We start from the raw sequence: 23,767 nt of genomic DNA on the forward strand, positions 1-23,767 counted from the left end.
GGCACCGGAATGTGGCGACTAGGGGCTTTTCACAGTAACTTCTTTGAAGCCTACTCGTGACAATAAAGTGATTTTCATTTTCATATGTGTGAATAAATGTATATATATTTGTCTATATGTATATATGTGTGTATGGGTATCTATGTGTGTATATATGTGTATATGTGTGTACATATCTGTATATATATGTATGTATGTGTGTACATATGTGTATATGTATGAATGTGTACGTGTGTGATTATGTCTGTGTATACATATGTGTGTATATATAAGTATGTATATGTCTGTGTATGAGTGTGTATGTCAGTGCGTACATATGTGTGTAAATATGTATATATATATATATGTGTACATATATGCATATGTGTGTGTATATATGTGTGTGTCTATATATGTGTATATATATATATATATGCGTGTATATATGTGTATGTTTATCCTAATTCTGTTGGAAAAGGGCAGTTCTAACTCCAGATCCTCTTTGTGCCTGACGTCATGTCTGCCTAAGATTGGATGGCAGGTCTGTGACTCGAACCTCCCCCTTCCCCCCAAAAAACTTTTTAAAGACTTTCAATCTGTTCAAACTAAAATATTTTACAACCATCGCGATACCATCTAACATCTGCTGCAGTGTGTGTGTGTGTGTGAGTGAGTGTGAGAGTTTCTCTCTTATTTATTTGTGCTGACTGTTCCCTTTTCAGCTTTATTTTTCTTAATTTGTAAAGTTATCTGTTCCTGGAGACATCTGGCAACCAGCGTTTTTTTTCTATATATAAAAATAATATATATTTATATATATATATATATATAAGAAGCCGCCTTCAGAGATCCACCGAGGGAAGGGGCCAGTTCAGTCTGTTTAAAGGCACTGCCGAGGAATACGTTTGCCTGGAGTGGACAGAAGTTTTCCTTTAATCAAGGAACAAAGTTAGCAACATGGAGTGGATGAGGTACAGCGTCTTACTGTGGCTGCTCTGCGCCTTCCAGCCGCACCAAGTCTGCCCTGACAAGAGGGGTCTCAGGAGGATCACTTATGTGCTTCACTCGGGCAAGTCTCACCCGGTTGCCGGCAGTTCTACCTTCGGCACCAGGCACGGCGTCTTCTCCTCCTCCTCCTCCTCCACTTACACAGTGAGGGCGCAGGGCTCGGCTCCAGTGCTGGAGGTGAAGACCAGTTACAGGAGAAACTCGCCCCAGGTCAGGACCCGGCGGATGGGCAAGACGAGCTCTCGCGTCCAGCAGCAGCACATCGCCCAGTTCCATCCACACCAGTACTACCAGCAACAGTCCATTAGACACCCCGTGCAGTACCAAAAACAACAGCTTCGCGGGTAAGGAGATCTCCCTTGAACTTTGTGCCAGATCATTGCTGGCTGAATACCTACACATGACCTCCCTCCCCTCCATTCCTGGATATCACTTAAGCCTCACCCAACATAACATCACTGCCTAAAGAACTATTTCTATCTGACCTCTCCTAACATTTTACACATTTAAAAAAAATTCCCTTCAAGATAAATCATGATGGGGGTTTTACCCCATATAATAAGCACTTTCAATGTCAATTATTCTTTCATATTTAAAATATAGCCAACCAATATTTATTTAAAGTATTCCTAGTGACCTGCAGTGATAATTTACAAACGAAACATGTTCAAGGGCATTGATATGTTGTAATGCAAGTAAAATCCTGATACCAGCAAATATTTAATCAGCTCCAAAATTGCTTTCTTCCTGTCAAATGGAACTGCAGTCTCAGCCCATGTTCTCTAGTCCTCTCCTCACAGCAAAGGACCCCGGGGAGGTCATTGTGGTGCTATAACCAGCCACGCGTAGGAAACATTTCCTCATGGATACCAGATACACCCAAAACATTGCTCATGTTTGCGTACAAACTTTGAAAACATGATTTATTTCAAACTAAAGAGGAAACACCTTTGTACCGGTGTGTGTGTGTGTGGGGGGGGGGGGGGGGGGAGGGCACTGTTTTTGCGGTGGGAAGAAAGAGTTTGACCACTTACATTTTGCTATTGGAAATCTTGACCCTGGGATTTAAAAAAAAACTATTTCACAGGTTATGTCACCCAGCATGTGTTGCCCCTTGCTTAATTGCTCTTGGGAAGATGGTGATGGAGGTGCAGGCACACCCACAGTTCTGTCAGGAAGGGAGTTCCAGGATTTTGACCCAGTGACAGTGAAGGAAAATTGATACACTTCCAAGTCAGGATGGCCTGTGACTTGGACAGGTGGCAGTGTTCCCATGGGCCTGCTGCCCCTACCCTTCTGGGTGGCAAAGGCCAGGGGTTTGGAAGGTGCAGTGAAAGGAGGGCTTGGCGAATTGTTTACTGTAGAGAATCTACTCTCTGGAGCTTTTATTATTGAGAATCTTGACCCTGGGTTTGATGCGACATCTCCATCTCCAACTGATCAAATGTAACTAACCAGAGTCTGTACTGAACTCCTGTCTTTATTCTTGATGAACGGCCCTCCCCCGCTGCCTTAAAAACACAGATGTAGTTTCCTGTCGACATTAAAAAAAAGTAGCACTTTTTGAAACATAATTTCATTCGCGGAATTAAAAGAATTGAAGTGCATTTAATTATTTCTCTCTCACAAACCTCAGCTGTCAGGCACAGGTATTGATTGAACTGATGGGCAGATTAACTCAATAAATGTTTTTACAGGATTGCTTGATGGATGTCTTCCTGTCAGATAAATGTTTTATTAGTCAGCATCTTCCTCTTCTCTCCAGTAAATGTGGCACTTTATGATTTGCAGAGTTAATGTCTGCAGCGGTCAGTGCTGTCACGGATGGGCTCAAGCTCCTGGCTCTCAAAGATGCACCAAACGTAAGTGATTTCAGTTGCGCTTCAGAAAGTCTTTCTCATGTCGGCAAGTTGGGCTTTGTTGGAGGGGTTTTAATCTGTACACTCTGAGGAAACAGCAGAATATCTCCACACAGCTTCCATATAGCCCTCTGTGTAACAGTGGCAGACCACGATTCCATATCTGATTGTCACCTCCTTTCTCAGTTCATTTGTTTCTGGGAACGCCAATCTCTGCTGCAAACTTCATTCATGCCTTTGTTACTGCCAGACACGACTGTTCCAAATGCACACCTGGTTGGCTTCCTATTTTACATTCTCCACAAATCTAAACACATCCGAAGCTCTTCTTTTCTAAAAGTTATTTTCTCATGGGATGTGGGTGTCGCTGGCAAGGCCATCATTTGTTGCCCGTTCTTAATTGCCCTTGAGAAGGTGGTGGTGAGCTGCCTTCATGAACCGGTGCAGTCCATGTGGTGCAGGTGCACCCACAGTGCGGTAAGGGAGGGAGTTCCAGGATTGTGGCCCAGCGACAGGGAAGGACCGGCGATATATTTCCAAGTCAGGGTGGTGAGTGCCTTGGAGGCGGGCTTGTAGGTGGTAGTGTTTGCATGCACTGGAGGCCATTGTCCTTTTTGGTGAGAGGTTGTGAGTTTGGAAGTTGCTGTCAAAGGGCTCTTGGCGAATTGCAGCTTTGAGGCTTGTAGAGGGTACTTGGTGCTGTCATTGTGGGTCGGTGTTGGAGGGAGTGAATGTTTAAGGTGCTGGATGGGGTGCCAGTCAAGTGGGCTGCTTTGTCCTGGGTGGTGTTGAGCTTGAGTGTTGTTTGTGCCATGAGTGAAGAGTATTCCATCACACTCCCGACTTGTGCTTAGTGGATTGTAGATAGACTTTGGGGAGTCAGGAGGTGAGTTATCGTCACAGAATTCCCAGCCTCCGACTTGCTCTTGCAGCAATATTGATATGACCATATCTGCCTTCTCCTAACTTATAGCAAAATCCTGTTAACCCATCATCCCTGTGTTTGCTGACCTATATTGCCTCCTGGTTAAGCAACACATTGAATTGAAACTCCTCCTTGTCTTCAAATCCTCCCCTCCCTATCCCTGTAACCTCGTCCACCACCTCTGAGATACCTGCGTTCATCAAACTTAGGTTGTTTTTAAATGCTCCACCATTGGCGGCTGTGCCTTGAGCTACCTTGACCAAAAGTTCCAGGATTCCCTCCCTTCACGTCACTGCCCCTCTAACTTGCTTCCCTCCTTTAAGATGCCTCTTTAAAACCTCCCTCTTTAACCACTGGCTGGAGGGCCGGACAAAACCCCCACATCACCTCTTTACGGGAAGGCTCTCTATATTGGGTGTCGCTGATGAATGTAACTGGACAGCAGTGGCCTTTCACCAAGGTCAAAGACCGGGGCCGGAAGTCCCACCCACCAAGACCAGCTAACCAATCACAGGGTGGCAGCTGTATTGAATGGCAGTGCCACTGGGGAAGTGGTGACAGGGTAGGTGGGGGGGGGGGGGGGGGGGGGGGTGGTTGGTAGCCAGGGCAGGGAGGTGGGGGAGGGAGGGGGGGGTTGGTAGCCAGGGCAGGGAGGTGGGTGGGGGAGGGGGGGGGGGGGTTGGTAGCAAGGGCAGGGAGGGGGGGGGGGGGGGTTGGTAGCAAGGGCAGGGAGGTGGCTCATTTTGAGGCACCCATATCCCTTTTTTTCCTCCATTTAAAAAAAAAACATTTAGATTACCCAATTTTCTTTTCCAATTAAGGGGCAATTTAGCGTGGCCAATCCACCTAACCTGCACATCTTTGGGTTGTGGGGGCGAAACCCACGCAGACACGGGGAGAATGGGTGAACTCCACATGGACAGTGACCCAGGGGCTGGGATTTGAACCCGGGTCCTCATGGCCGTAGGCAGCAGTGCTACCTACTGTGCCATGGGGGCATCCCTTTCCCGATGCCGCATCCCACGACCAGGCATTGAGTTCCTAAGGGCCTGAATCAGAGGTGCGGTGAGCATACCGTCCACGCACACTTTTCCGCCATGGACCTAATCGGGCTGGATGCGGGAAGGATTACCACCCGCCATCGTTCTGCCCAATTCAGGGGCTGGTTTAGCACACTGGGCTAAATCGCTGGCTTTGAAAGCAGACCAAGGCAGGCCAGCAGCACGGTTCAATTCCCGTACCAGCCTCCCCGAACAGGCGCCGGAATGTGGCGACTAGGGGCTTTTCACAGTAACTTCATTGAAGCCTACTCGTGACAATAAGTGATTTTCATTTTCATTTTCATTTTTCATTTCAATTAAATGTCTCCCCTGCCACCAAACTCACCACAAAGAACAAAGAAATGTACAGCACAGGAACAGGCCCTTCGGCCCTCCAAGCCTGCGCCGACCATGCTGCCCGTCTAAACTAAAATCTTATACACTCCTGGAGATTGTTGGGGAGGGATTGAATCCCACCCCATATCACCCTCCAAGTAAAAGTGACAGACTCAAACTCCAAAGCCGAGGTGTGTCATTGCATTAATGACACACTCGGCCTCCATGTACTCTGACCCACAGGGAGTGACCTTTGAGTTGCATTTCTAGTTAATGGAGTGAGGTTAAACGCATGCAGTAAAGGGTCCAGGCAACAGAAAGTGATCGGACCCCACATGCAAAGTGGATTTATCATGCAAATATAATACTTCAGAATGAATATTGAAAGGTGAAATCCAGCAGGCTGGAGCGAGGAAGCTGGGACATTGGCTGTGTCTATGAATCATGTGTTTCCTGGAAAAGAGGCCTCCTTACAGGTGGGTGCCAGCTGGATCTGCAGCTGCAAAGTGCTCAACCCTCCTGTATGTGGAATCGCAGCACCAGCAGAGAGTATTACCCCCAACATATCAATTAGGAGCAGGAGTAGGCCACTCGGCCCCTTGAGCCTGCTCCACCATTCGATAACTTTGTGCTTTATCAATGCCCAACAGAAAGACAAGAAATGTTCATAAAAAGCAGATAGACATGGGTTTTGTTAACGCATTAATGAGCCCCCCATTGTATCCTAAAATGCAGAGTGCAACCGTGAAAGTGCTTGAAAATCTTTTCCCTTGTGTGGTAGGGTATCAGTCCCGTTTATCCATCGTTCTTTCTGCAATTCTTTGAGGATCACTGCAGCTGTTTTAACCTTAAGGTTTCATCTCCGAAAATGGCCCGCAGTTGTCACGTTGGCCATTGTCAGCCACATGGTTGCTCAGTGGCAACATTCACACTGGCCGATTTAGCAACTGTAACGTGATCGCTGTGGGTGGGGATAATTTTAACCTAGCCTCCCTTTAGCAAACTGATGAGGTTGGGTGCAGTGCTGGTTTTACAACACTCCCCCCCCCCGGCCGAACTCTGCCCCCCCCCCCCCCCCCGCTGAACTCTGGGGAGTAATATTGGATCGGATGTGCCACCGGCGACCTTTCCAATCACCTGGAATTCCTTGCCTTGGGGGCACATTATCTCCAGCTATTTACTGAACAGCGTGAACCTGCTCTGGTCGGAGCTCTTTATCGGTCTGAATGTTGGTAACAGGGTTCCAGCACGAGTGATTCTGTTGTGCGCCGTGGCATTCGAATCATTTCGGAGGCGGGCAGAATGTGAAGTTTGAAAAAATTCATTAACGGGGTGTGGGCGTCGCCGGTTAGGCCAGCATTTACTGCCCACACCTAGTTTCGGCCACAGTCAGATGAGCCATGATCCTATAGCATGGTGGAGTAGGCCCAAGGGGCTGGATACCCTGCTCCTAATTTGCATCTTCAGATGTTTACCGATGGAGGAAAGGGCTGAACGAGTGATTCACTCCTATGGTGAATTGGACCTGATGAGAATTCATTTCAGGAAATTGTGGGGGCACTCCCTATGATTATTCCAACAATGCACATTGAAGGATGGAAAATTGAAGGGAGTGAGCCCACTTGATTTTACTGTGCAGTCTCGGTGGAAGAGACTTCTTGGCAGCAACTCGCATCTGTAAATTCATCCTTTTACTGTAGACGCTGTGCAAAATACTGTCAACAATATCTCAGAACGTGAATGGAAGATGAAGGTTAAAGCAAAGAGGCCTAGAGGATGTTTCAGTAAAATAGCAATATTTATAACAATTAATTCATTGTATGTGAAGCCCTGTAGGGTATTCTGAATGAAATGGAAACACATCATTTAAATGTAAGCTTGTCTCTGTCTCTCTGTTCCTGTCTCTCTCTAAGTCTCTATTTCTTTGTCTTGTAGTCTGTGTCTGTCTCACTGGCCCCCCGCTCTCTTTCTTTGTCTCTGTCTCTCTGATATGATCTATTTCAGTCATGTCTCACTCCTGGTTTAGAATATCACCAATGATTATTCCCAGCAACAACAGTGACTTCAGTTTAAAATGTATCCGTCCTAAACACTTCGCCTTATTGCGAGCTGCCATTGGCTGGGACCACTTGGGAATTGCCTCAACCTCTATTTGGTGACTATTTTTTAAAATTCAGAGTACCCAATTATTTTTTTTTCCTATACAGGGGCAATTTTAGCGTGGTCAATCCACCTCCCCTGTACATCTTTGGGGTTGCGGGGGTGAGACTCACGCAGACACGGGGAGAATGTGCAAACTCCACACGGACAGTGACCCGGGGCCGGGATTGAACCTGGGTCCTTAGCGCCATGAGGCAACAGTGCTAACCACTGCGCCCCCGTGCCATCACTAATTGGTGACATTTATCGGGCACTTTTGCCGTCAGCATCTTGCCTCGCTGTTGCATGTGACTGAAAACACTGGGGGCTAAATTGGTTTAGAGGGCATCAGCAGCCTATTTTGCACCCCGCCAAATTTCAATTTTCCACGCCGAGTGGAGTGTAAATTTGGGCTGCCAATTCGCAAGCACCTGTTGGGCGCAAAAGACCAATTTCATCCTTTGCCCATGAATTCGCTGCGGGGAACCGCAGCAAACACTGTACCACTGACAGGTCCCGAAGTTGAATAGGTGTTTTATTAATGCAGTACATTTTTATTCTAAAATAACAGCTGTGTTAGGGCAGCACGGCGTCGCAGTGGTTAGCACGGCTGCCTCACGGCGCCGAGGACCCGGGTTCGATCCTGGCCCCGGGTCACTGCCCTGTGAAGTTTCTACATTATCCCCGTGTCTGCATGGGTCTCACTCCCACAAGTCAAAAAGATATGCAGGGTAGGTGGATTGGCCAGGCTAAATTGCCCCTTAGAAAGAAAAATAATTGGGTAGGCTAAATTTATATTTAAAAAATAACCACAGCGTAACTGTAGAGGGCAGAATCAAAAGATTTAATTGCGGTCTGGCCAAATTTCTTCGAAACATTACTGCGTTTACAGGTGTAAGTGTGATGCACATCGTAAACTGATTCCTTAGTAATAAATGTAATTTAGGTAAATGATAAGTGGTCTTTGCTTCATGAATTTTGGAACTTTATCCCAATTTGTTCATTAGTTATTCTCTTGCGATGGCCCAACATGGGTTTGAATTTGAAGTCGCCACTAGGTGGCATTCTTAATGAGTTATTCCGTATTCTGCAGGCCCAGTGACAGTCTTCCTGTCCTCTTTTTGATTCGATGATTACGTTGTGACAATGTGTCAGCCGTGGAGGAAGGGGGAGGACATTCCTCCAAAAAAGCAATAAATGTGCTTAACCTTAAAGGGGTTTAGTTTACCATGCCCATGTGACCAGCAAGTAAAATTAATACAGGTACAAAAATGCAATATTCCTTCAGTAAGGCTTGAAGAGCCGCAGACAATGCCCCACTTTGTCTTTCAGAACATCAGCGTGCATGTTGCCAAGACTAATAACAACCCTGACATCCCAAACTCACTTATAGGTTCAATAATGAGTGAAAATCCCTTTGGATTTGAACCATATTATTCAACGTGCGCTCAATTTTAACCGCCAGTTTTCGCTTTGCAACCAGACCTGGAGTTCGCTGTGACCACTTTGGATATCGCATCTAAAATTCTACCCATTTATCGATGTAAAGTTGCACCTAATCACCCTTACAGCTTTCCTGTCAGCTGTGACGCGTTTGACGGCATCCCTGCCACCCCGCCCCACCCTGAGCCAGAAGGTTGTGTGTTCGAGTCCCCCTCCTGCCTTTGAGCCAAAAGTCAAGACGGACACTTCAGCGCAGTACGGTGGGAGTTCTGCACTGTTGGTGTTGCCAGCTTCTGATTTGGATGTTAAACTGATGCCCTATCCCTCTCTCGAGTGGGTGTAAAAGATCGCATGGCGCTACTTTGAAGAAGACCAGGGGAGGTATCCCCGCTACCCTGGCCAACATTTCGCCACAGTCAACAAAACAGGTTATTTTACCACAAAAAGAATAACAACAGAAAATGCTGGATTAACTCGGCAGGACTGACTGCAGTCGGCAGTTCGGAAGGCAAATGCAATGTTTAAATTCATGTCGAGTGGGTTAGAATACAAGACCAGGGATGTACTTCTGAGACAGTATAAGGCTCTGGTCAGACCCCATTTGCAGTATTGTGAGCATCTTAGGAAGGATGTGCTGGCCTTGGAAATGGTCCAGGGGAGGTTCACAAGAATGATCCCTGGAATGAAGAACTTGTTGCATGAGGAACGGTTGAGGACTCTGGGTCTATATTCGTTGGAGTTTAGAAGGATGAGGGGGATTCTCATTGAAACTTACAGGATACTGCGAGGCCTGGATAGAGTGGACGTGAAGAGGATGTTTCCACTTGTTGGAAAAACTAGAACCAGAGGGCACCATCTCAGACTAAAGGGACGATCCTTTAAAATAAAGATGAGGAGGAATTTCTTCAGCCAGAGGTTGGTGAATCTGTGGAACTCTTTGCCGCAGAAGGCTGTGGAAGCCAAATCACTGAGTGTCTTTAAGACAGAGACAGATAGATTCTTGATTAATCAGGGGATCAGGGGTTATGGGGAGAAGGCAGGAGAATGGGGATAAGAAAAATATCTGCTATAATTGAATGGTGGAGCAGACTTGATGGGCCGAGTGGCCTCATTCTGCTCCTATGTTTTATGGTCTTATCAATGGAGAGAGGAACAGAGTTAACGAAGAGTCAATGGACTCGAAACGTTAATTCAGTGTCCCTTTCCACAGATGCTGTCAGACCGACAGAGGTTATGCGGCATTTTCCTGTTTTAATTCAGATTTGCAGCATCTGCAGCACTTTGCTTCTATTTAGGTTCTTTTACGCATTGTTCGAGGAGGTCTGGCCTTGATCGTTTACCTCACTGCATACTGAACCTGCCTACGAAGATTAAGATGATGTCATTCGTAAAACATGCAATTGCATTATCCCAGCGAAACATAAATCTAAAGTCTTGTGCTCACTGACTCATTTCTTTCAGCCAGTATAAATGGCTTTGAAAGGTTAACATCCAAATAAGGCCGAATCGTACACTATAATGAAAAGGCTTGAAGAGTAAAGCTTGAAATGATACACATGTGGGAGGAACAGAATCCACTGAGGACAGATGTAATTTGTATTTCAATTTTTCATTCGAAAGAAACCTTGGGTTCCAAATGAAGAGGCTGGGTCGCATGTAATCCACACTAACGTTTGATTAATCTGTTGGGAGTTCGGCAACTCTTGCCTGAAAAGATTCCCCCCCTCCCCCACTGGCGGTGAGTTGTGCTGCTGCAGAGGGCAACTCCCAGTGGCCACTAGCGGCGGGGCGGTGGGAGGGAAGGCAGGAGAATGGGAATGAGAAAAATATCAGCCATAATTGAATGGCGGAGCAGACTCGACGGACCGAGTGGCCTAATTCTGCTCCTACTTCTTATGGATCCCGTGTTGTCGACAGGATCTCCCGTGGAAGGTCACCGCCCTATACCTGTTGCCCATTTTGGATAGTCAGCCTAAGAATTCAGAGCTTGGGATAGCTTGGGTTCAAAACACAACACAAGGCACCACTCACTTGTGAAATAAATTGCCACTTGGGATTTTTGCCTATGGAAGTTCAAACAAAGAAGTAAGTGCAACTTTGGTGTAGGTGGACGCTAGCAAATTGGGGGAAATTAGTGCAAGAATAAAAATATGCAAAGTTCACTTATTACCGAGTCTCCTCAGTAAACTGTGCAAGATACCTTTTGCTTCTCAGCTTGCCAAAGTAAGGAAGTATTGTTCCTGGATTAATTAATGGATGAAATTTGATCGCACTGCTGTAGAGCTATTTGGATTCTATTATCTGAGGATCGAGTGAAGTCGAGGGAGTACTTTCTGTTTAATACACTTTTAACCGCCCTTTCCCTTTCAATTATGCCTGATAAATAATGGTAGTAAGTGTATTTGTTACCTGTTGGACGATATTGCAGAGCAAACTGGCACAGATGTCCATTAACGTCTTCACTTCTAGTGTTTTGTAATGTATAGCAACAGCAGAATATGGGCGCAATCTAACTGCCTCCTCGCGCCTCTCGTGAGATTTATGATGCTTGTTATGCCTCGCAAGATCTAACAAGATCTTGCAAGGCGTCATGATCTGGGTTCAATGGGCGGGGTCCAGATTTGCATATTCAACTGTGTAGTTAGTGGCGCCGTTTCGCACTGGTCTCCACAAATGTGGACCAGGCGTAATGGCACTTGGGGGGAGGGGGGGGGGTCTCCCAGGTGATCGCAGGCCCTTGGGTGGTCGGGCTCTGGAAGGGTGGTACCCCGGCACTCCCCATACCACCTGGGCACCTGGACACTGCCACCCTGGCAGTGCCAAGGCATGCCAGGTTACCTATGACAGGGATTGGGCTCGGTGGTGCCCTGCCCTGATGTGGTGGGGGTGGGGCTCGAGGACCCCTAATTGGTAAGTTGGGCATTGGAGGTGTCTGGAAGCCGTGGTTGGGGGGGGGGGGGGGGGGGGGGTGGGGGGGGGGGGTGGGGTGGGGTGGGGTGGGGGGGGGGGTGGTGGGGGGGGGGGGTGGGGGGGGGGGGGTGGGGGTGGGGGGGGTGGGGGGGGGGGGGGGGGTTTGAAAGTAAATGGCACCCGATCTCTTCCTGCACTGGCGAGCTGAGTTTGTCAGTGCAGGAAATGAGTCTAAGTGCCACCTTGGCAAGGGTGTTCCTTGCCGAGGCCCTAAAAAAGAATCATAGTTCCGTTTAATAGTGGGGTCATTCTCGGTGTTGGAAGTGAAACAGGAAGGGAAAAACCCCAGAGGTTGGGGCCTAGGAAACTAGCCACAATGGTGGAGCAGTGATGACTGGGAATGCACAAGAGGCCAGAATGGGAGGAGTGCAGATATCTTGTGGGGCTGGAGGAGATTACAGAGATAAGGAAACGAGGCTGAGAATTTTAAAGTCAGGACGTTGCTCGACTGGGAGCCAGTGTAAGTCAGTGAGCTGAGGGTTGACAGGGGAATGGGACTTGCTGCGATTTCAGACAAGGGCAAGTTTATGGCGGATGGAACGCGGGAGACAAGCCAGGAGTACATCAGAAAAGTCAAGTCTAGAGGTACCATCTGCCTGAGTGAGGGTTTCAGCAGCATAGATAGAATTTACAGTGCAGAAGGAGGCCATTCGGCCCATCGAGTCTGCACCGGCTCTTGGAAAGAGCATCCTACCCAACTACCCACCACAACCCCACCCTATCCCCATAACCCAGTAACCCCACCCAACACGAAGGGCAATTTTGGACACTAAGGGCAATTTAGCATGGCCAATCCGCCTAACTTGCACATCTTTGGACTGTGGGAGGAAACCGGAGCACCCGGAGGAAATCCACGCACAAACGGGGAGAACGTGCAGACTCCGCACAGACAGTGACCCAAGCCGGGAATCGAACCTGGGACCCTGGAGCTGTGAAGCAATTGTGCTAACCACAATGCTACCGTGCAGCAGACGAGCTGGGACAGGGACTAAGCTGAGCACTGTTACTGAGGTGGAAATGGACGGTTTTAGTGATGGCACAGATATAAGGGCGGAGTCTTGTGATCGACTGACAGCAAGGATGCAAACAGACTGGCTTAATGTGAGACTGTTGCCTGGGAGAGGGATGGAGTTGGTAAGCTTGCGGTGGGACAATGTCCCAATATTTAAATAGAGCAAGCATGCACGTGACCTAGAGGACGTTTGCTCAATTCACCCGTGGCTACCTCTTCAGATCAGCCGGAGAGCTGCTGGTCAACTAACTAGCTGCAAAAACGGAAGTAATTGACGAAAGAATCATCCCTGGAATGGCGGGTCTAACATATGATGAACGGCTGAGGATCCTGGGATTGTATTCATTGGAGTTTAGAAGGTTAAGGGAAGATCTAATAGAAACTTACAAGATAATACATGGCTTAGAAAGGGTGGACGCAAAGAAACTGTTTCCGTTAGGCGAGGAGACGAGGACCCGTGGGCACAGCCTTAGAATTAGAGGGGGTAAATTCAGAACAGAAATGCGGAGACATTTCTTCAGCCAGAGAGTGGTGGGCCTGTGGAATTCATTGCCGCGGAGTGCAGTGGAGGCCGGGACGCTAAATGGCTTCAAGGCAGAGATAGATAAATTCTTGATGTCGCGAGGAATTAAGGGCTACGGGGAGAATGCTGGTAGGTGGAGTTGAAATGCCCATCAGCCATGATTGAATGGCGGAGTGGACTCGATGGGCCGAATGGCCTTACTTCCACTCCTATGTCTTATGGTCTTATGGTCTTAACAAGTAGGACGATGAGGAGAACGTGTTTTACACAGCGGAATGCACTGCTAAAAGATGGAAGCAGATCCAGCAATAACTTCCAAAAGAGAACTGGATGAATATTTGAAGGGGAAAGGTTTGCACCGCTGTGGGGAAAGGGCCAGGGAGGGGGACTAACTGGATAGTTCCTGCAAAGAGCTGACACACGGTTGCCCAAATAGCCTTGCGTGCTGCATCATTCTATAATGGTATGATTTTGTCTTTGTCACATATGTAGGTTAATTGTGAGTCACTGCAATGGGCTCTATTATTTTGGCTATCAAAAATAAGTAATTGTTTGAACTGGCTGCCGAGGTAATTAAAAGGAGAATGAATTGCTCATGGCATCTTATCATGCCTTTGAAATGAAATGAAATGAAAATGAAATAAATGAATTGCCTTTCAGAACATTCCAAAATAGATGGTGTCCAGTGATTCTTCTTGAAAGGAAATTCCATTGTTGTGAAAGTGAAATAAGGGGATTAATCTCAGAAGCCATGTCCTAGGCTTGGCGCTAAATCTGTTTTGTTGTAGAAGGCAGGAAGTTAAGCTTATTATACTCCAATAAATGGGAGAGGAAGTAAAGACACCAGGTTGAATTTTTTGGCACTTTCCACCGATGCGATTTTCCGGTCTCCACCGCGGCCTCCGGATTCCACGCCCCCCCTCCGGATTCCATACCCCCCTCCCCCTACAACGTGCCTGTTAAGGGGTCTTCACACCCCCCCATCACCCTACCTCATATGGGCAGGGCACAGGCCAGATCCTTGACACAGGCAACCTGGCACCCAGGCACCTTAGCACTGCCAGCCTGGTACCCTTGTTGTGCCCCTGCCAACATGACAGTGCCACCCAAGACGCCCAGGTGGCAGTGCTGGCAGTTCAAAGGTGCCCGGGTGGCAGCAGGGCTGCAAGGGTACGCCCCCCCCCCCCCCCCCCCCCCCCCCCCCCCCCCAGCCCAGAACCCGACCACCCAGGAGCCTCCGATGACCTGGGAGGCTCCATCAGGTGCTGTTATGCCTGGTCCACATTTGTGTGGAGCAATACTAAATGGCACAATGCGAGGTCTCCCAGGAGTGAGCGTTCATTCCCGGGTTTTGGAAACATTGGCCGCCAACATATTTAAATGAGCCTAACTGCTCACTGAAAGCAGGTTGAATGCAAATACTCTACAGGAACCTTCAAAAGGGAATTGGATAAATACTTGAAAAGGAAAAGATTGGAAGGGCTACTGGGAAAAAGCAAGGATGTTGGGCTAATCAAATGACTGGTACCAGTTGGATGGGCAGAATGGCCTTCTTCTATGTTCTGCGTTCCGGTGAATTCGGAATTAATTTCTTTAATTCACAGTATCGTGAATTCTTTGATTAATTTTAGTGTAATTGCAGATTTCAAGCCGTTAGATCTTTTCGTCAACTTTGCAAATCATTTCTAAAAGTTCCTTTGTGGTCAATATCATAAGCTGCTACCTGAGAATACATGGCATTATGAGGATATTACTCAATAGGGTGGGTTTAGGAGGTATTCTACTCTCCCCGCTGCTGGCATCATCTCATTTCAGCTTTGGTGCTCATTGGTTACATCATAAATTCTTGAAAACCATGTTGCAAGTAACTCGTGTTCTAAATCCCACAGTGACCTAAAGCAGATCCAAATTATTTTCTGCTATTTCCAGTCCATCTGGAAACTTAGTCGGGCCATCCAAATGGCAGCAATGTCAGGTACGTAGCAGGCTGTGTATCTCCAGACGGCACCCACATGTGCTTGTCTGTGTGGGTTTCAGGACAGGATTGTACTTAGCTGGTATGTGTCCATGGAAAGAGCTTGTTAATCCTCGCTGGATAGCATGACCAGCAGGCACTTTGCCTGGAGCCTGGATGCGTTTGTGGAACTGCAAAGAATCAGGAATGGCTTCCTCTGTTTGGCACATGATACAACCTTGACTTGTGCTTCATGCAGTATTTACTCGCGAGCAGGACCTTACCCTGATCCAGATATCCCTGGATCCCCATTTGTGGCTGTGGAACATTATCCAAGCTGGGCTTTGCTGTAATTTGTCTTAAAGTGATGTCCTGCTGCTATCCCTTAAAGTCATATTCGCAATAATCTTTATTGTCACAAGTAGGCTTACATTGCAATGAAGTAACTGTGAAAAGCCCCTAGTCGCCACACTCTTGCACCTGTTCGGGTACACAGAGGGAGCCTATCCCTGAACTCCACCCAACCTTTTGGACACAAAGGGACAATTTAGCATAGCCAATCAACCTAACCTGCACATCTTTGGACTGTGGGAGGAAACCCAAGCAAACACAGGGAGAAAGTGCAAACTCCACAAAAACAGCCACCCAAGGCCAGAATTAAACCCGGGTCCCTGGTGCTGTGAGGCAGCAGTGCTAACTACTGTGCCACCGTGCAGCTATGGGTCATTGCGTCACTTTAATTATTAGCATTGCTTAAGGGGTAATTGTAAGCTGTTTTCTTGTGTGATGTTAAAGATATTTTAATACTGTGTTCGTAATAAAGTTTGTTTCAATACATCATATTCCTATGATATCCTGGAGTGAGATATCCTTTCCTCAGTCTTCCGGCCAGACTGGTTACGTGAATGTTCGTGGACTGAATGGGCCGGTTAAGAGAGCCCATGTGTTCGCACACCTGGGTCAGTTAAATGCGGACGTGGCCATGTTACAGGAGACACACCTGAAGCTGGGAGACCAAATTAGATTAACGAGGGGATGGGTCGGACAAGTGTTTCATTCAGGACTGGACTTTAAAACAAGGGGGGGGTGGCTATCCTAATTAACGAAAGGGTGACATTCGAGGTGGGGAGGATAGAGGCAGACCCGGGAGGCAGATTTGTTATGGTTAGCGGGAAGCTAGAGGGAATTGCAGTGGTGCTGGTGAATATATATGCCCCAAACTGGGAGGATGTTGCATTTGTCAGGAAGGTGCTGGGAACGATCCCAGACCTTGACGCGCATCGGCTGATTATGGGTGGTGACTTTAATACAGTCCTGGACCCGAGATTGGACCGGTCGAGTGCTCGGTCAGGGAAATTATCAGCAATGGCAAAGGAACTGCGGGGTTCATGGTGTACATGGGAGGAGTAGATCCGTGGAGATTTGAGAGATCAAGGAGCAGGGAATATTCATTCTACTCCCATGTACATAAGGCGTACTCCAGATTGATTTCATCATGCTAGATAAAACACTGTTAGCAGGGGTTGAGGACACTGAGTACTCAGCAATTATGGTTTCAGATCACGCACCACACTGGATAGACCTACGGGCAGGCACGCGAATGCCCCAGCGCCCACAGTGGAGACTAGATACAGGGGCTGTTAGCGGATGAGGAGATCTGTGAGCGAGTGAGAGAGGCCGTTCAGGGGTCCATAAAGATCAATGACACGGGAGAGATTGCGGCTGGTGTGGTCTGGGAGGCACTGAAAGCTGTTATTAGAGGGAATGTATTTTGATTCGAGTCTCCAGGGATAAATCTGAGCGGTCGGAGCTGGACAGATTGGTTTCATAGGAGAATTGGTTGGAGAAATTTTACAGGTGGACAGGAGATATTCGGAGTCTCCAAATGAGGAACTCCTGAAGGAGCATCAGTGACTTCAAATGGAGTTTAGGCTCCTTTTCACAGGTCAGGCAGAGGGTCAGCTGAGGAGGGTAAAAGGGGTAATATATAAACATGGGGACAAAGCTAGCAGGAGGCTGGCGCATCAGCTGAGGAAACAGGAGGAGGCAAGAGAAATAGGGAAAATAAAGGATATGAGGGGGAAGATGGTGATGGACCCTGGGGCGGTGAATGAAGTGTTCCAGGAATTTTATAGCCAGCTATACGAGTCAGAACCTCTGGTTGCGAAGGAGGACGTGAATCAATTCCTGGGGAGGCTAGAGTTCCCGAAGGTAAATGAGGAGCTGGTGGAGGCCCTGGGGGGCTTGGGGAGGTGATAGATGGACTGGGGGCGATGCAATTGGGTAAAGCCCTGGGACCTGACGGATTCCCAGTGGAATTTTATAAGAAGTTCTCTGGGTTACTGGGGCCGCTCCTGTTTAAGGCTTTTAATGAGTCCAAGGAGCTGGGAGTACTCCCCCAAACATTATCACAGGCATCAGTTACTCTCATCCTGAAGCGAGACAAGGATCCGGAGAGCTGCGGATCGTACAGGCCAATCTCCCTCTTGAATGTAGATTCCAAATTATTGGCAAAGATCCTGGCCACTCGAATAGAGGATTGTGTCCCGGAGATAACTGGGGAGGATCAGACGGGATTTGTAAAGGGCAGGCACCTGACATCCAACATTAGACGGCTTCTTAATGTAATTATGATGCCAGCGGAGAGGCGCGAGGCTGAGGTGGTAGTCGCCATGGACGCGGAGAAGGCTTTCAACCGGGTGGAGTGGAAGTATCTTTGGGACATTTTAGGCAGGTTTGGGTTTGGGCAGGGATTTGTGGAATGGGTCCGGTTATTGTACCAGGCCCCGGTGGCAAACGTAAGAACTAACCGAGTTTGGTCGGAATACTTCAGTGTGTGTCGGGGGACACGGCAGGGATGTCTGCTCTCCCCATTACTGTTTGCCTTGGCCATAGAACCCTTAGCAATGGCCCTGAGAGCAGCGAATGCCTGGCGGGGTATAGTGAGGGGGGGAGTGGATGGAACACAGGGTCTCTCTCTATGCGGACAATTTGCTGCTTTATGTCACGGACCCGGTGGGGGGATGACCGGAATCATAGAGGTGTTAGCAGAATGTGGCCGATTTTCAGGCTATAAGTTAAATATGGGAAAGAGCGAGATGTTCGTGATCCAGGAACGGGGGGAGGAAAGGAGCCTGAAGGAGGTACCATTTAAAGTGGTTGGAAGGAGTTTTAGATATCTGGGGATTCAAGTGGCCAAGGATTGGGGGCAGCTTCACAAGTTTAATTTGGGCAAAGTATTGGATCAAATGAGAAGGGATTTTCATAGATGGGACTTGCTCCCACTGACGCTGGTGGGGAGGGTTCAGACGGTGAAGGTGACTGTCCTTCAAAGACAGCTTTTCTTTGTTCAATGTCTCCCGATTTTTGTCCCAAAGGCTTTTTTCAGAAGTATGAATGCGGCGATATTGAAGTTTATATGGGCGGGTAAAACCCCAAGAGTAAAGAGGGCACTCCTGGAACGGACCCGCGGAGAAGGGGGCTTGGCTCCCCCGAGCTTTATTAACTATTACTGAGTTGCCAACATATCGATGGTCAGGAAGTGGGTACTGGGGGAGGGGCCGGTCTGGGAGCGGGTGGAGGCAGCATCCTGCAAAGGTACAAGTCTGGAGGCTTTACTGACGCCGCCCCTGCCGTTCTCGCCGGCTCGGTACTCTATAGGTCCTGTGGTGGTTGCAGCCCTAAGGGTGTGGGGACAATGGAGGCAGCATATGAGACTGGAGGGGGCGTCAGTGTGGTCACCGATCTGTGACAATCACCAGTTTGTCCCGAGGGGGGCTGGATGGGGGCTTTAAGGTACGGCAGCAGGCAGGGATTGAGAGGTTTGGGGATGTATTCATCCAGGAGGGCTTTCCGACCTTGGAGACATTAGAGAAGGTGTTTGAGTTGCTGGGTGGGAACGGGTTTCGGTACCTTCAAGTGCGGGACTTTGTACGGAGGCAAGTTCCAAGCTTTTTTCTCCCCCCCCCCCCCCCCCCCCCCCCCCCCCGAGGGGACTACAGGATAAAGTGCTGTCCAACACGGGGGTTGGAGGTGGGAAGGTTTCGGAGATATACAGGAAATTGTTAGAGTGGGAAGGGGCCCCTATCAGAGAGGTGAAAAGGAAGTGGGAAGAGGAGCTAGGAGGGGAGCTGGAAACTGAACTATGGGAAAAAGCCTTGAAAAGGGTAAATGCATCCTCGTCCTGTGCTAGATTCAGCTTGATTCAGTTCAAGGTGGTCCACAGTGCTCACATGACAGTAGCCCGGATGAGTAGGTTCTTTGAGGAGGTAGAGAACAGATGTGGACGGTGTGGGGGTAGCCCGGCCAACCACGTTGGTTTATTGTTTGTTGTTCTCTTAGGGGGTATTTTGTGCGTCGACCCGCGTGGTTGTTTTAGAAATGTCAACATGTTAAATTGTGAAAATTACAAATGCTTCAATAAAATATTCTGTTAAAAAAAAACTTTTTAATATGAATCGGGCTTGACCAAGCCAGAGTTAGAAATGTGATATTTACTACTGCGTTTAATGGCTTGGCTGAAGTAATATCGGGTTTGAAGAGAATCTTTTGTTAACAAACATACAAATTAAGAGCAGGAGTGGCCATTGAGTCTGTTCCGATTAAGGCTGATCAGATTGTGGCCTCAACTCCACATTCTGCCTCCCCCTAATAGTGGCGCCCGATGTGGGGCCAGAACACACAACCGTGAGAAACATTATGAACTGACACTCCTGGAGCCTAGACATTTCACACAAACAGTTATTCCCATTTTAACACACGTCAACCACTGCGTGGTGGAGGATTCCCAACGGTTTGAGATTTGTAGGATTGATATCCCACTCAGAGCTGGAATGTGACCAAGGCAACTGAGACCAGGTGCCATGGTAAACATTGTGGTTTCTCGCTGGAATGAATCATCTTCAGTGGGGACTAGATTCCATTCTGGCTATCGACCTAGACTGGGTGTCTAGGCCGTGTCAACATGGCAATGTTTATTTCCCAGAGGAAATCCGCTCCGTTGTGCTAGCACGTTTGGAGGGGTTGATTTAGAATAGTCGATTACCTCACATACATAAATGCTTTTAGTCAGTGGAGGAGTGTCACTAGCCTGTTCGACATTTATTGTTCATCTCTAATTTTCCTTGAGAAGCTTCTTGAACCCCATGCAGATGTAATACTGTCCTCTGTAGATGTCTGATATAACTGAATGGCTAACTATTCCAGTTCAGAGGGCAGTTAAGAGTCAACCACGTTGCAGGTGGCCTGCAGTCAAGTGCAGTCATGTGCAGAACAGACTGAGTAAGGACATCAGGTTTCCTCCCCTTGAAGGGAATTAGTGGATTCATTACCACAACCCGGAGGTTGCATAATCATTATTAATGGAACAAATGTGTTATTCCAGATTAATGGCCATGGAGGGATTTTTCTCCTGGGTGTTAGGGTCTCCGGATTACCAGTCCAGTAACATTACCACCACCATGCTACCCACTCTCTGCTTCCTCGTGGCGTGGATTGCGAGTTGACCCCGAGCATTAAATGCCTTCAGGGATAATAGGGGCGAGCGTATGTAGAAGGGTGGGATGGGGAGCGATGAAGCTCTTTTTCAAGGGTTGAACATGTTTTCTCCCCCTGCCAAATATCCCCCACCCCCCCCAAAAAAAAGACATCCTCCAAATTTACATCTGAGTTATGCTGTGAAACTCTGCCTCAACGAATAGGACCATCCTGTCCGCAAATATACAACATGAAGTTAAGCTTTCATCTCCATCATTTTCAGACCTCACTGTTCTGTCCTTACGACATAAAGCGAAGTTTGTGTCATAATGGGAATGCATGTAACAAAGGAAACTCCCCACTTTCGTCCACAGCCTTGTCCAACTCCGCTTCTTTGTTGTCCTTTACGAGGTGGTTTGCAGTGTAACCCAGTGAAGAGCTGTGGCTCAGTTGGTCGCAGTCTCGCCCCTTGGAGCAGAATACTCCGGGTTCCGAACTCATTCCGGGGCTTGAACACCAGAAGCAAGGCTGAGGCTCAATACAGTGTGGAGGGAGGGAGGGAGTGCTGCACTGTTGGAGGTGCAGCCTTTCAGATGAGACATTGCAAGGCCCCATCTGACTGTCTGACTGTGGGTGAATGTAAAAGATGCCCCCTGGTGCTATTGATGAAGAAGAGTGGAGGGGAGTTATTCCCGGTGCCCAGTCCAGTACTAATATTAATCAATATTGCAAAAAACAGGTTATCTGGTATTACCACTTTGCTGTTTGTGCAAATTGGCTGCTGCATTTCCAACATTAAAGTAGCCACAACATCCAATGGTCAGGAAAAGTACCATAGAAGTGCAACTCTTTCTTTATTAAATTAGTCGGTTTGTTCAGGAATCTGATGGGCGCTGGCTCTCGTCATTTATATCCTAGCCCGTCTCCCTTACTCTGCTGCCTGAATTGGCCACTCAAGTTGTTTATTCTCTGTGGCTGTGCTGTGAGCCAGCTAATGGACCACGCTCCCCACCTTGATCCGCAAGGAGCAGGCCCGAGGGTAAAATTGCCTCAGCGAGAAGGCAGAGAGCGGAGCACCGACCATCAGTAGTACGAGAGCCTTCTAGCGGTTAGAACAACTATTGCCAATCTCTGCGAGAAGAGGCCTATTTTCGGCATCAGTTTCCTCTTAATTTCTGGACCTGTTGTACAATGAATAGTAATTAAACCCACATCTGGTGAGGGAAATTTCAGGTTATATAAGTGAGCACATGTTCGTACTTAAACTTATTAATAGTGAACTTCCCTTGCACCTTTCTTCCAGGGTCTTGATTGTTTGCCCGGAAAAGAGTAGTTAAGCTCCAATTTAAAGGTACAGGTTTATTATTGGAAGATTTCCTTGCACAGTCATGGAGACGCAAAAGGAGGTATCCTCGAAAATGGCAGAAACTTCTTGTTACTTTCTGGAGCTCGGCTGGATCCATGCTGCGAACATCTTGGACAATCATACATTGTTTCCTGATCCAGGAATTTCTGTCATTCTCTAAAGCAGTGAACTTTTAAAAGTCTGACAAACTATGTCGGCTGAAGGTAACTGCTGATCACTACCCTTTCATGACGTCCTTGAAGCATTCTGCTCAGACTCTGCGAGCATTCCCTCGGGAAATCTTTGGGTCACAATGCTGATATACTGGATTTTATTTTGACCAAATAAGGTTAAAGTAGACCAAAAAAAATCCAATTAAGGGACACTTTAGTGTGGCCAATCCACCTAACCTGTACATCTTTGGGTTGTGGGGGTGAGACCCACGCAGACACAGGGAGAATGTGCAAATTCCACACCGACAGTGACCCGGGGCCGGGACCGAACCCGGGTCCTCGGCGGCGTGAGGCAGCAGTGCTAACCACTGCGCCACCGTGCTGCCCCAGTGGACCACTGCTTTTAAAGTGAATTAAGGTTTGACCTCTTCATTGGGACAGATGTCACCTAAATGTTTACAAATTTCTATATTTGCAAGTGCTTATGATTATCATATTTACATACTCTGAATGCTCAGTGAAGTTCATATTTTGATTTCAGATCTCTCGAAAGCCACCTTTGCCACTGTATCTGTCTGTGTGCCTGCCTGAGGTATACCAGGTACAGTCAGTGCTATCGTCACAGCTCCATCTACTGTTAGGGATGGGTTGGGGGTGCGATCCACTTGTCTCCATTTTCACCCTGCCCACTCCCGCCTGTCACGAGGGAATTAAATGTTGGGGCTTGAGGCCACCCAGTTTCAGCCTTTTTCTGTTTCTCATCACTTGGGTAACCTTGCCAGCCATCTTTGGTACCCACAATTGCACTTGCAGGAGCTGAACTACACCAAAAGGCTACCGGCACTTTTGTCCTTATCGGAAGTCATTAATTTTATTGCTGGCAACAGGCAGTCTTTCAGCCTGCTCGCCCCTCTGGTGAGTACCCATTGTCAAGCCCATTCTGAGCCTCCAGCTTGTCCACATTGCGTGGAGTCAGCTACACTTGCTGAATCAGGTCAGCATCCGAATGATCATGTACCCTGACTAAGGCCCAATCGGCGGCCAAATCAGAAAAATCTATGGAATATCGCACCCATAAATTTAAAGATTACATACAGCAGGGGTGGGCAAATTACGGCCCGCGGGCCGCATGCGGCCCGCCAAAGGTCTTTATGCGGCCCACCAAGTCATTAAAAAAAATTTTTTTTTTTTAAATTTAAAAAAAAAATTGTTTTTTGTTAAGGTTAATGGGGGGGGGGGGGGGGGGGGGGCTGTTGGGTTACTTACTGGTATAGGGTGGATACGTTGACTTGAGTAGGGTGATCATTGCTCGGCACAACGTCGAGGGCCGAAGGGCCTGTTCAGTGCTGTACTGTTCTATGTCCTATATGAGGCGCCCAGAATCATAACCGGGTGAAGTAATTATTTTACTTAATATACTATGCGGCCCTTTAAAATTGTGAATTTCTGAATGTGGCCCTTGCACGGAAAAGTTTGCCCACCCCTGACATACAGGGTCAGAAGATCAAGACAACAAAATAAAACCAGCACCTTTCACGACTTCTGGATGAACCCAAAGCCACCTTGCAGCCAATGAAATACTTTTT

The 23,767-nt window shown here is 47.8% G+C and overlaps 1 protein-coding gene across 5 annotated transcripts in view; it reads left to right on the forward strand.

The window, feature by feature from the left end:
- Positions 1–592: 592 nt before the first annotated feature.
- The window catches only part of ltbp1 (latent transforming growth factor beta binding protein 1), a 424,359-nt gene continuing 401,184 nt past the window's right edge, over positions 593–23,767 (forward strand). For 3 of the 5 annotated variants that reach the window (XM_038814865.1, XM_038814847.1, XM_038814875.1), the window contains exons 1-2: positions 595–1,331; positions 2,779–2,849. In XM_038814865.1, the coding sequence (XP_038670793.1) occupies positions 937–1,331; positions 2,779–2,849 (466 nt within the window). In that variant the 5' untranslated portion in view covers positions 595–936. Of the gene's footprint in view, positions 1,332–2,778; positions 2,850–23,767 lie in introns of all 5 variants that reach the window. The other 2 variants (XM_038814844.1, XM_038814856.1) reach the window with 2 other exon arrangements.

Source organism: Scyliorhinus canicula, chromosome 1 (assembly GCF_902713615.1).
Source record: "Scyliorhinus canicula chromosome 1, sScyCan1.1, whole genome shotgun sequence".
In the NCBI taxonomy this organism is placed as follows: Eukaryota; Metazoa; Chordata; class Chondrichthyes; order Carcharhiniformes; family Scyliorhinidae; genus Scyliorhinus; species Scyliorhinus canicula.